The following is a 14,481-nucleotide window of genomic DNA, read 5'->3' as shown; positions in this document are numbered from 1 at the left end:
TATGCTATTACACTATTAAGTCTAATTTCACATTAAAAATCAATTTGCCGGGGCTTCCCTGGTGGCGCAGTGGTTGAGAGTCCGCCTGCCGATGCAGGGGACACGGGTTCGTGCCCCGGTCCGGGAGGATCACACGTGCCGCGGAGCGGCTGGGCCCGTCCGTGAGCTATGGCCGCTGAGCCTGCGCATCCGGAGCCTGTGCTCCGCAATGGGAGAGGCCACAACAGTGAGAGGCCCGCGTACCGCAAAAAAAAAAAAATCAATTTGCCTTTGATTATTTCTTAATTAACATTTGCTGAGTTTTTTTCTTTCTCTAAAGATAAAATACGTGCTCACTTTAGAAAATATGAAAATATTTTGATATATTTTCTCCATATATAGCTATTTTATAAAATTACCTCTATACCATAAATAATTTTGTATCTTGCTTTTTTTTGGTAATTAATTATGAAATTTCCCCAAAGAGTAGTACATGTTCTTTGAAAACATGATATTTAATAGCTTCTGAGGTTAAAATGGCAAGTGTTTGTAAATAGTTCTGATTTTAATACTGGAAAGAAGTGATAATCATTTTATATATTTGGTGAACCATTTTGACTTTTAATACTACAAAGCTCTGAGAATGTAAGAACTGCAGAACAGTAATGGACAGAGCTATGGCAATGCCTGTCAGAAGTGAAGGTAAATCATGCATACAGGCCTGCACTAAAAGGCATAGACAAGAGGCAGAAGTAGGTGGCATCAGGAAGTTGCAAGGTGGTAAGCAATGATGCCTAAAAAGTTTTCAAAAGGATAACATAGGCATTTAAGGGTGGCATAAAGAAAACAAAATTTAAAACAAGGTCCTTATCATCAAAAACTTAAAATCCAGGGCTTCCCTGGTCGCGCAGTGGTTGAGAGTTCACCTGCCGATGCAGGGGACGTGGGTTCGTGCCCCGTTCTGGGAGGATCCCACATGCCGCGGAGCGGCTGGGCCCATGAGCCATGGCCGCTGAGCCTGCGCGTCCGGGGCCTGTGCTCCGCAACGGGAGAGGCCACAACAGTGAGAGGCCCGCATACCGCAAAAAAACAAAACACAACAAAACAAAACAAAAAAACCCTTAAAATCCAGTTAGGGAGATAAAATAAACACATAAACTAAAACAAGTAGTGGCCTGAAAGGATATTAGCAAGTGAAATTGTAAAATAAATGGAAATAGAATGAGTGCTACAGAGGTTTAAAGGAGTTCAGAAAAGACAGGTATTAGGGAAGAAACAAGCAAACAGCAGTCACTAAACGGTCCCTTAGAGAGGAAAGAAAAAGTCAACATTGTTTTGTTTATGGCATTCTTCCAGGATCACAGACAAGCCACAACCTTGAAAATGTTACTGAAATACTAAATGCAAAAGAGAAATCAACTGAATATTTATCATTGTCCTAATTACAAAGAGAAGGAGTAATATAGGCTAATGGAAACAGAACTAAATTAGGAGATGGGAGACACAGAGTACTGAACTAGGGTTGGTAACAACTGGTTTTAAACTTAGAAATGTAAAGTAATTTGCTACCTTTAGCAGTTAGGAAATACTTGTTTCTATCCATTCTCTTTCATAACTCTGTAAGTGAAAAAGATAGTAGAAGTAAAGCTACATACATTGAATAACAAATAAAACACTTAGGATTACTCATAATGAAGAAGAATATTGTCATTCTAAAATAGAACACAATTTAAAGAAGCTCAGGTTATATAGAAGAAAAAAGACATGGTGACACAGCAGGCCCACCTATGAGGCACGGCTCAGGCACACTTTCCTTCCGCGACACAGAAATGACCGTGCAGGGGAAGAAGCTGCCGCGTGGTCAGAGGGAACTGCGTTTTCTGAACCTCATGAAGGTGAGAAGTCATAAGGGGACTTGCTTTCTCCTCACAATGGACACTATTTAAAGATCCTAAAAAGAAACTAATCTTACCCATAGATTTTAATATTTTAATATTGTCATATCAAAGACAAATGCAGATAATATTCCATGCAAATGACCCAATTTAGTAGTAAGAACTTTTGTTCCTCTGATATAGCAGCAAACTAAATATTTCAAAAGGAATGTTATTCACTACTTCATGAAAAGGCATGAAGAAAAGTGAAATAGCAGGAGAAACAAACCAATAACCCGCCCCCCCTAAAGTTACCAGCGTTACTTCTACCTACAGGCATGCGGAATAGCCGGCATCCAATTAGCCCTCCTACTGTAAACAAATACAAAAATTGGACAAAATATAGGAAATTACTATTCTCATACATTAGACAAAATAGGCAGTATAGGACTGTGACTTCTAAAGACAGGAAACAAGCTAAGTGAGCCCCATGACAGGACACTTACGATGCTGTGTGGCCAGAAGGGGAGACCAAACCCAGTGCACCATAAACCCTGACACCAGCACCAAACAATGAGATGAGAAATGTTTTAATCTTCAGAATATTAGAAAAAAACTAAAGACCAATATCCCTCATGAACAAAAAATAAAAATCCTTAACAAAATATTAGCAAATCAATTCCAGCATTATGTAAAAAGCATAATACATCATAACTAAGTGGAGTGTATGTTAAGAATACAAAGTTAGTTCACTGCTATCAATCAATATAACTGCCACATTAACAGAATAAAGGAAGAACATCCTATGATCCACCTCAGTAGATGCAGAAAAAGTATTCAGAAAGTAAACAGGCAAACTACAAACTGGGAGAAAAGATTTACAACATATAAATCTAAGAAAGAACTTGTATCCAGAACAACTCTCTTACTACCAAATTATGAAAAGCAAAACAACCTAGTTATTAAAAAAAAAAGGGGGGGGGGGGGTTGGCCACAAAAGACTGAAGAGGCACTCCACAAAGGAAAATATATGAATGGCCAATAAGCATGATTAAAAAGTGCTCAAAATCAGTCATTAAGTAAATATAAACTAAAACTATGAGACACTACTGCACTTCTGATATCATGGCTAAAACAAACACACCCGACAGCTCCAAGTGTTGAGGGGAACACGGAGCACCCAGAACTCTCATACGTTTTGTAAAATGGTAAAAACCACTTTGGAAATCTGTCTGGTACTTCTTATAAATTTATAAGGTATTGATCCAAGAAAAACAAAAATACTTGTACAAGAATGTTTATAGAAGCTCTATTCATAACAGCCAAAAACTGGAAACAATCCACGTGTCTATCAACAGGAGATGGAAAACAAACTCTAGTATGGCTATGATATATTACTGAGCAGTAGAACTGACCAAGCAATTGAAATGCCAACAATATAAATGAGCCTTCAATACACTATGTTGAATGTAAGTAATCAGAGACAAAACAGTAATGTACTGTATAAATACCATTTATATGACATTCTAGAACAGGAGTAACTAATCCACAGCAGAACAAAAACAAAAACAAAAAAAACATAAAAAAACCTCAGACAAACGGTTTCCTCCAAGGGTGTGGGAAATTAGGGGTTTGACCAGAAAAAGACAAAAGTAGTAGTTTGGGGATGATGGAAATGCTCTGTATTTTAATAGGGGTTGGGGTATACAGGTATATGCATTTGTCAAAAGTATTCAAATTGTGTTTATTTATTTCCTTGGAAAAATTATGCCTGCATAAAAAGTTGGTGAAAACAATCACTAAAACAATTCAGGCCCAAAAGAGTTATTAACTCGTAAGAGATCAAATATACTCTTTTTTAAAAAGAGAGTAAAATAAAACAAATCAAACCAAAAGACCTTGGGGTGATTCTAATTCGAAAGTCTGTAGCCTTTAGGAAAATAAAGCAGGGTGAGGGGACGTATGTGGTAATTTGCCCAAATAACAGACCCTGTTACCTCTTCTATTTAACAAAAACATGTTCTTCACATGTACTAAAGAACTTTGAAAGAGGGGACTTACAAATGTTGGCAAGCAAAAAGATGCATACTACCTTGCATCCTAACAAAAAAATAGTAGTTAAAATGCCTACAAAATAATAGTAGTTAAATTAACTACTAAAAATAGTAGTTAAAAAACATTAAAATGTTTAAATAGTAGTTAAAATATTTAGTGCACCAATGTATAAATTGACCTGGCTATTCAGAGTATGCCTACGTTAGACAGGATACTGTCTACCTTCACTCGTTACAAACTAATTTCAACGTCAGTATAGCAAAAAGGAGTTTCAAAGTGACCACAAATAAATAATTTCATTTACTAAAATGAAAGGGGAGGAAAGATAATTGGAAATAAAAAGAAAAAATTGACCAAATGTAAGTTCAGAAGCAAATGCAAGATAAAATACAATAAAATTTCATTAAAGTAGTACAGTCTTGCAGGATATAAATATAAAAAGCATCTCATCTGTTGTAAATATAGCTGAAATAAAAAGAATGAGCTGAATATTTTTATTCCACATCTGCAAAACTCCAGGCTTTCATTCATTTTTTTTCCACAGATACTAGTGCCACTCTAACTCAAAAGAGAGGGGAGAGAATTTTTGAACTCAAATTATTTAAAACTATAAAGCTACTTTTGTGTCTCATTTAATATTTATGAAACATTACTAAAAATGTAGTAACTTATGGTTTAGTTAATTCTAGTTATCAAAAAGAATGTTTTACAAAATAAATACTACAACTAAATCAACAGCAAAGAAAACAATCAGCTGAAATATTTCCTTACCACTTTTACAACACAGGGTGCATCGCTGCCCACCGATTTTGAAGAATTCATATCAGCTGTTTGAAAAAGTGACATATGTAATATCAGAACAAGAAGTAGCATTATTATAAATAGCCTGTTACTAACCCTTTATTAGTATTTAGATCTGTGTATCTATAACCTCTTAATAGAATAAATTTCAGCTCCCAAATGTGTGTCTCAGGATATCATTACTGTGTATTTCATCAATTTTAAAACTTTTTTTCACGATTTAACATGTCTGAAATTGGAAGGCATCTTACAATTGCTGTCTTCAACATGATCATCAATTAAGTATGAAAAACTGAGTTAAAGACTTCTTTAATTCAAAAGTACTCATGGCCTTTGATATGCTAATGTATGCTGTGAATTCCCAAAAGGATGATGACTGATACAATTTCTTAAATTTAACAAACTAGGGAATCCTTTTAAGAAGGAGCATTAGGAAGGTAAGAAAAGAGGGAGCTAAAGCTCTAAAAAACATTCGTTTGGGAGAAAAAAATTCATCAAGATCAACAGTTCAGGATACTGGCACGAGAACTTTGAACTGCCATCCAGAATAATTTTAATGTGGTATCATTTTACTTCATGCAAATAAAGAAGCACAGTTGCCCTGAAATGCTGAGTTAGGAATATAAGGTTGCCCATATTCATTAAACACATATTTTTTACCAGATACCTACTACATGCCAGTTTCTAGGAAATGGATTTAGCAGTAAACAGGAAAAAACAATCTCTACTCTTATGAAACTAACATTTCAGTGGTAGGACACAGACAACAATTAAAATATAAAGTATGTTTGATGGGAGTAAGTGCTAGAGAGGAAAAATTAAGCAGGAAGGGAAGGTAGAGAGTGTTGCAAGTTAGTAAGAGAAACCTCACTGACAGGGTGTCACTGAAGCACTGGTCTGAAGACTGTGAGGGAATAAGCCACGTAAATATCTGCGAGAACATTCCAGGCCGACCAGCACAAAGGCCCTGATGTAGCTGGAGAAGAGTAAGTGAGGTGGAAAGTAACAGGGGTCAGAGATCAGAAAAGCAGCAGAGAACAAATACAATGAAATGGATAGGTGACCTAAAGCTGTTGCTATGAATGAGATGGCGAGTCACTGGAAGGTTTTAAGAGAGGAATGGTAAGCTCAGACTTTGATTTTCTAAAGAATTCTCCAGGCGGCTTTGTGGAGAATGGAGGGTGGAGGGCAAGGGCAGAAGCAGGGAGATCAGTTAGGCTACTACAACACTCTGGGTGAGAAATGGTGGTGGCTTGAACCAGAGTGGTAGCAGACAAGGCGGTGATAAGTGGTCAGATTGTGGATGTATTTTTAAAGAAGAGCCAACAAGATTTGCTCATGAATTAGTTATAGAGGATAAGAGGGGAAAAAAGAGATAAGGATGACTCCAAGTTTTTGGCCTGAGCAACTGGAAAGAAAAAGTTGCTACTTACTAAGACAGAGAAAATTGCAGGAGGAGCTGGTGCTTTGGGGTGCCTTAAGTTTGAGATGCTTATTAAACATCCAAGTTCAGGTGTTAAATAGGCAGCTGACATACAAGTCTTAAGTTCAGAAAAGTGGTCCAAGTTGGAGAAAGAAATTTGAGAGTCATCAAGATAGAAATGCTATTCATTTAAAGCCATGAAAATGGAAGAACCCCTAGGGAATGAGCGCAGACAGAGAAAAGAAGAAATCCTAGGACTGAGCCCTAAGGCATTCTCACATTAGAAGCTGAAGAGATGAAGAGGGACAGGCAAAGGAAACCAAGAAACCACCAATCAGCTGGGAAGCAGCAGTATTGTGAAAAGGCTGAAGCTAAAATACTTCAGACTACAAAGGGAACACCAAGTCATAAAAATGGCTAAATGGGCAAATGAATAAGTCTGAGCTCCTTAAGGAACAGCCCCAAGGAACACATCACTTAGATACTGAATTAATAATAAAGCAAGGTTAAGTTTTTTAAAATCAGCATTTAGTGCACAAAATATTAAAATAAGTATAGCATCCCAATAATACTGCACAATTCGAATGAGAAAAGGGGGAAAAGGGAAGTTCAATAGTTCATTCAAACAACACATACTGCAAAGTATGCCAGGCACTAGGAAAACAATAAGAAGAACTGTCTCACTGCCAAGGAGGACATGTTTATTCTGGAAGAAAGAAAAGTAATTTCAGGGCAGCATGGAAAGTACTATGAAAGGGTTAACAGAGGGGTATTATACACAGATAGCACCTGCCCTAAGCTCAGCTTTGGAAAAATGAAGCAAAAGAAGAATCACACACAAAGAGCAAGAGGCAAAGGGCAGCATGATAGTCAAAGAACAGATTTTTGAGGAAATAAAAGGGATGAAGAGAAAAGTTACATAGGGACCGAACTACATGAAGGGTCTGGTATGCCATTCTCAAAGTTTGATGCTTTATCCTAAGGGCACTGGGGAGCCATTAAAGAAGTTTAAATAGACTAGATCACCCAAGCCACAGCGTGAATAATAGGATGCAAGGGGGCAAGGCTGAGCAGAGAAAATTCACAGCCATAGTGAGAATCCAGACAAGACATGAAAATGACCTGCACTAAGGCAGTTATCAGCAGAGATAGAGAGAAATCAATGGATCTGAGAAGTCAGACAGTTAAAGCAACAGGACCAGATGAAGTACTGGGAACACGAGTGAAGCAATACTTGAGAATGCCTTCCCAGTCTGGCTTGAGGGGTGTCATTCATTCAGATACTCCTCTCCTGATCATAAGAGAATCACGAGATGAAAGAGGATGATATAAATTTTAGACATGCCTGTGGGTCATCCAAATAGAGATTCCTTATAGGCCACTCACTGGCTATGGGCTTGGACTCAGGGGATCACGTCCTTAGCCACAGATAAAAGATCTGGAAATCAGCAGTAAAGAGACAGTAACAGAAGCCAAGAGACTCGATGAGATCACTCGGAGAGACTAGACAGAAGGAAAAGTGAGCCAAGGAAGGAAAGCTGGAGAACACAGAAGTACTTACCAAGATGACTTAGCATAGCCAGAGAGGTAGGAGAAAAAGAGAGGTGAAAGTATGTTATCATGAAAGGCAATGGAAGCAACTTTTATGTGAAAGAAAGATGAACAGTATCAAATGCTGCAGAAAGTATCTAAACAAAATTCAGAAGTAACGTTTTAGCAGAAAATTATCATTAGAAATTGCTGATGATCTTGAATGTGGCTGTTTTGGTGTCAGTGGGCACAGAGAGATAAAGTGGAGGCAGCAGTATTAAAGCAAATGCCTTCTCCAGGTTGATCGATCCAGTTTTCAAAAAGCAAAGTTCTGCCACAGAAATTTGTCAAACCATTAGATTTAAAAAATATTATTAGGTGGCACTTTCTGATGATAAATACAAACACAAATAAAACAGCTAGCACACATGCAAAGCAAGTTGCAAATTTGCCAAAGGTTACAAAAGCAAACTAACTAATAATACAAAATGAAGAATTTGCTTGCTTTAAGACAAGTTCCCATCCCTAATATAGGATGTCCTAAGTCCACACATTCTGTGGTAGGGAGAGCTTATATTATCTGCCATCTCTAAATCACAAGGTCAAAAATATATACCTGGCTAATATAGCCCTAACCTTTCATGATTTATGAGGGCTTTCGGCTTAAGTCAGATAGCCTTGTTCACTGGAATAGGTTTGGTTCCAAACAAAACTAAAGAATCTACAACTATTTCCCCAAAGACAGGTGCCACTAGCCTAGAGAGATTATAAAATACAGTAAAGCGCTGGTTTTTAAACTATGTTTCATGAACATACCTCTAGAGACTGCAGCTAACCAACTACAGCCTATTGGTCCCGGTTGAGTCAGACACCTCTTGAGTAAGAGCTGCTGCTCTTTCATCTATGTCAGTGGTTCTCAAACTTTCCCAGGCATTTGAATCCCCTGGAGGGCTTGTTCAATCACATTTCCTACAGGTGGGGATTTGCAGGTCTGGGGTGGGACCCGAAAATGTACAGCTCTAATAAGTTTTCACATGACGCTAATCTAGTATTAATATTAGTATTCTGAGTTAAGATGTTGCTTGAAAATAAAAAAGCGTTCACTGCTAAAAATAAAATTTTATAAACCGCATGGCAGAAATCAAATAATTAAATCAAGATGAGAGGTGGAGTAAGAATATATAACGGAAAAGTTAGAAAGAAATATCAAAAGCAATTATGAAATGCACTGTGTCACTACTAATATTCCTGGTGGAGCAGACAGCTTTAGAAGCAATCACGTAAAATATTTTTTAAATCAACCAATTAGTTAACTTACAGAATCCCAGGGTTCCACAATGGGTCCCCCCCAGATTTCAGGGTAAGTATGCTAATTAAATAGCACATTTCAGGCCTAATATGCAACTTCTAGGTCATTCTCCTAAATTCCACTATGATGACTATTAGGGTTGCATAAAAAGAAAAGGTAAATCCATACCTATTAAAGATCTGAAAATCTCCAAATTAAACCAAAACAAAGGGAATACATCCTAATTGGGTGGAGGTGGGGAAAGAAAGGTATGGCTTTCTTTGGGTCTCAAAGGAGATGAATGTTATATAGAATATCTTAAAAATCTAAAGCCATATGCTCACTAATGACAATATTACAGATATTTTATCCTGTTTCTACTGTGATTAAATCAACTGTCTTCTCCACTCCCAGGTCACAGATGCATTTTTGCCTAATTATACAATATTTTGTTGACTGTAGATTATTAGAAACATCCTGTAAAAGTTTGCAACTAAGAAACTATCAATATTTTGATAACAAAGCATATACATCTTCGGACTGACAATTAGAAGTAGTCATACACTTACCAAGATATATACAACCAAAGCCACCTTGGCCAATGGATGATCCTAGTTTCCATTCCTTTTTGTTCATGTCCGTGATTATCTCCCCGGCTGCAAAATGTTCTGCAAGACGTCTCTTTGCAGGGCCCTGTCTTCCAGCCTGAGCTGCTTTTACACGAGGCATTTTCACTATAATACAAAACAAAGCAACATTCATTATAATCCTAGAAGTGCTAAAAACCTTTTCACTAAGGAAAGCTTCTGTGCAACAAAGATGCTATTCAAATTCCTACTTACTCCAAAACTTAAATAAAGGACATCTGTTAATTCTAATTTATACGTGCTCAATCCTTTTGATTATCTCTTAACTTAGGAGAGGAAGCAATAAATAAAATGATCCATGCAATTACTTTCAAGAAAATATTTAAAGTTCCAGTGGTATAATATCATCTATGACTAAAAATGCTATTTAGCAACAACAAAAGAATTGCTCTATGAAGCTGAGGGGGAAAGGTACATCCAATTAGAATGCATACTCTATACAAATGCAATGAGGAGTTTACAAAGGTCAATGTTGATGGCATAAGAACACAGTAGACACTGAAAACACAAGACAGTTAACATTTGAGGAAAGGGAAAGAGTATTTATGGCAAGATAGTAGATGCTTTACACATAGGCTTCCATCCATCCTCACAACTCCATGAAGATTACATTATCATCCCCATTTTACAGATGACAAAATTAAGGCTCAGCCAAGTTAAGCAACCTGTCCAAGGTCATATACCTACTAAGTGGCCGAACAATAGAAATCTGCACTGAGGATTCCCTGGCTCCAAAGCCTCACCAACATGACCCACAATTACAAAAGTCACCATAATGAAGGAGTGACCAGGAGAAATTACGGCTGTTTAGTCATTTGGGTTCACAGAAAAGGCAAAGCTGGTGATATCCAGCATTTGTATGTTTCCCCTCTCACCAACTATCCTTTTGGAGATGAATTCCTATTTACTTACTAACAGACAAGCTTAGCATAGCATTCATGGACAGCAGTGTTTTACCGCGAAAAGAGCACAGGTCTATGACGAAAAGACCTAGATTCGAGTGTAGGTGTGAGGTCAGTTTGGGGTGATCTTGATCAAGTCACTTCTCTCTGGGCTTTAAGTGCCCTTAGACAAAACTTACTTCACTGAGTGAAGGAAGGGTGGGTCAGGAATGGTGACCAGCAAGGCTAGCAAGCTGTAGAGTAAGGGCCAAGTTCTTGGGCAAGGGTATGAACTCAGTGGCCCAGAAAAAAAGGAAGTAACACACTTAAGACTGAAGAAAAGAAAGCATGAACCAGACTGTGTGTATGTGTGGTGTGTGTGATTTCAAACTCTCAGATTAATCTATTTTAATCTATTAATTGAAAAAGATTTAAAACAAATAGTTTTTAGGATCCTATAGTTCCCTAAAACTGTATTAGAGATACAGTAAAGAGGGTGATAGGAGTTGTAAGGTAGTCTGCAACATTTGAAATGGCTATTCAGCTGAAAGATGTCTGTTAAGATCCGACAATTTACATAAGTAGTTTGGTTTTGAGCCTAGATATTCTAAATACATACGTACTACATTAGATTGGAAATTTTGTTAGCAAATATCCACCCATATCACTCCACATACAGAGACTCCATTTATGCAAATGCTCTTTATTAATTTATTGGGGATTTTTAAATTTAACTTTTTCCTACAGAATACTGATGCATCTTCATTGTCTAAATCTTCTCTAAGTTAACAAAAGAATCTTCAAAATGAGTGTGTCCGTTATTTCTTCATATCAACTAATTCTCTTAATATGTTTGTAATCATTATAAAACTTTCCTGAATGGAATTTCAGTTGTAACCATGACAGCCCAGACTCAAAACACCAAAAAAGGTGACTTTTAGAGCTACAGTAGATTGAGTAAAAGAAATAACTAAGCCACACAGTACTTCCAAATACTAAAATGAATGCCTTCTAAATTTTATCCAGCTTTATCAAATCATCAGAGTAATGTCCTATTTGATGAGTTCCTTATTGTAAGAAGGAACTATCTTCCTTATTAAGACAGTTTAAATGCTTTAATTCAAAAAGACTTTCCTGAACTTGCAAAAAAAAAAAAGTGAAACCCCAAAGTGAAAGATCACACCACATACTAATCAACCCAGAATGACCAACACTAAGATGCAGCCTAGTCTAGTAAAATTACTGAACTTCATAGTAAAAGAAAATATTCTTTGTGCATGCAGGCCAAAAAACGATAGTTTATAAGGAAAGCAAAATCATATTGTCATCACTTTGACAGCGACATTTTATGCCAGAAAAAAAAAAGGAAGTAACATACTTAAGACTCAAGGAAAGAGAACCTGAACCAAAGAGTCTATACTCAGTTAAATTTCAAATCTAAAGACTTCAAGGTGTTATCAACACGGAAGTAGGAAAAGGGAATAAGAATCTACTAGAGAACAAGCCTCAGATATCTAAAATCACTAAAGAAAAGCCACTATAAGAGCTGACAGTGAGCAGTAAATACTTATTTGTAGAACTGAGTTTCAACAAGGGTTATAAAGGAGAGGCTAGAATAGATAATGGGTATATGTTCTGACAATGTGGACATAGTACAATCGCAAAAAATGGGAAAACATGCAAAAAAAAATCAACTTTCCAGTAATCATATTGTGGTGATACTTAGTTTTGTCAACTACAGCTATTGTGGTCACAGATGTGGAATAACGCAAATGAATAATTATGTGATGTTTTAATTCTATCATCACTGTGTCCTTAAAAATCAGGATTCAAATATGGAAGAAAAAGGACGCAGCTGAAAGAAGAGGTAGGATTATATTTGGAAGTATTTTTTTAATTCAGAAGGTACTTTTATCTTTTACAGAAAGTATATACATACACACACACACCTTTGTATTTCCTAGCCCCATTCACAAAAAAAAGCTTAGAAACAATAAACAACCCAGTAGCAATGAGCATCCCTAGTACACAAACGGTATTCCTGAAATACCATTTCCTGTTAAAAGAAACCAGGTTCCTTGAAGAAATGACTGATTCCAGGTCTGGAGCTGGAAATGTACAGGATAAACCTGGAACACCTCGTCATTTCTAGATGTCAAGGAAGCTATCAAAAACTACTAGAGTTATGTCAAATATGTCTAAGGAGTCAACTTGAAAGATGTTCCCACTACCAAAGATGAGCCAATTTGAGTCAATAAATATAACGATAATGGACTGAAACACACAAAATGGGTAAAACCAAGAGTTCATAATAGTAAGAAAACTTAAGTGGTCATCTCTAGAGGATAACAGGAAACCCCTCAATTTTGAAAACCAGTAAATAAAGGGAAAGAATCCAGCATCTATCCTTTCTTTCTTACATGAATTGTACCACTGGGTAACCAAATAGAAGATGAAGAGAAATTTCTCCTTATAGAAAAATTTCAGCTAATAAGTGAATAAGAATGGTTTTAGCTTAACACTAATTCCACCTCCTAATGCATTAATGGATCCAGACATTGAGCAATGATAGCTACTAACATCAAAATATGAGATATCCAGACATTATATGCCTCCTGATAAAAAAAACACGCCACTACCCATAAAGTAATCCTGCGAAATAAGAAATAAAAAATAAACAGACCCTGAGTATGATTTAGCCTATCAAGTCACTGGATATGAAGGGAACAGAAGAATATGATAAACTAACACAGGAATGCAATCGGCAAAATCCTAACTGCGGGAAGCCCTACAGTGCATATAACACCATTTCTTCAACAAATAAAGGGGGGAAAAGAGATGAGGGAGAAGAAAACTAGATTTAAAAAGACTTCAAACAGGGCTTCCCTGGTGGCGCAGTGGTTGAGAGTCCGCCTGCCGATGCAGGGGACACGGGTTCGTGCCCCGGTCCGGGAGCATCCCAAGTGCCGCGGAGCGGCTGGGCCCGTGAGCCATGGCTGCTGAGCCTGCACGTCCGGAGCCTGCGCTACGCAACGGGAGAGGCCACGACAGTGAGAGGCCTGCGTACCGCAAAAAAAACAGACTTAAAAACAACATATCTAACAAAATCTGGCAAATCTAAACCACAGTGTTTAGGGATGCATATCTGAGTGCTAAAACTATAAAGAAAACGATTACCATAAAAGCTAGAACTTACTTTGGGGGAGCATAAGAAAGTTGTGATTAGGATGGGGCACATGGTGGGCTCAGTAATATCTCTTCACATAGGTGGTGGTTATAAAAGTACCTTCTAATTCATTCGGTCTGTATTTGTTTAATAAGATTTTCTGTATTGTGAAATATTTTATGGTTTTTAAACATTAAAAAATTACTGCTCCTATAATTAACAATCCCCAAAGGATCAAAACCGGAAATCTTTTCATACTCCACGAGCTTGTCCAATCACACACATCCAAAAAAAAAAAGAAAGAAAGAGAAGTCTCCAAAGTAAAATCTGTACTTCATTTACTGTGAACTATTAATAGCCTTTTGCTTTTTTATTTATAGGCACTTCTTATATATTCTATATATATTAAAGAAATTAGCTCTTTACATTGCAAATACTTCTTCCAATTTATTTATCTTTTAATACTGTTTATTTTTAGTTTTTGGGTTTTATGTCATCCTTAAAAGACCTCTCCCAGTGAAATTTCTTTTTTCAAAGATCTCCATGTTTTCCTTTAGTTATTTTACAGTTTCATAAAATTTCTTGGTAAATTTTTTATCTGTCTACACTTATATTGGTATAAGATATGAGGTCGGAATCCAGCTTTTTTTTCCTTTTAGTCAGCCTTCCATACACATTAGGGAGATTCACAAGTGTTTGAGGAACTTAAAATATATCACACCAACCCAAGTAAACTAAGTACAGAAAAAGTTCATAGAAACTTGTACAATGTAGGTCCTAGATTACGTTTCTTTGGAATGGAATGAAATGGAATGTTGGTTTACTAATTACTACTTG

General features: G+C 36.8%; 1 protein-coding gene across 5 annotated transcripts in view; it reads right to left on the bottom strand.

The window, feature by feature from the left end:
* The window catches only part of VRK1 (VRK serine/threonine kinase 1), a 78,515-nt gene that overhangs the window by 35,957 nt on the left and 28,077 nt on the right, over positions 1-14,481 (bottom strand). For all 5 annotated transcript variants that reach the window (XM_032624730.1, XM_032624727.1, XM_032624726.1 and 2 more), the window contains 2 exons: positions 9,520-9,684; positions 4,680-4,735 (listed from right to left, as the gene is read on the bottom strand). In XM_032624730.1, coding sequence (XP_032480621.1) covers positions 4,680-4,735; positions 9,520-9,679 — 216 coding nt within the window. In that variant the 5' untranslated portion in view covers positions 9,680-9,684. The remainder of the gene's footprint in view (positions 1-4,679; positions 4,736-9,519; positions 9,685-14,481) is intronic.

This window comes from Phocoena sinus, chromosome 2 (assembly GCF_008692025.1).
Source record: "Phocoena sinus isolate mPhoSin1 chromosome 2, mPhoSin1.pri, whole genome shotgun sequence".
NCBI lineage: Eukaryota > Metazoa > Chordata > Mammalia > Artiodactyla > Phocoenidae > Phocoena > Phocoena sinus.
Note: the sequence above shows the minus strand (reverse complement) of the source record. Positions and strands in the feature narration are given on the sequence as shown.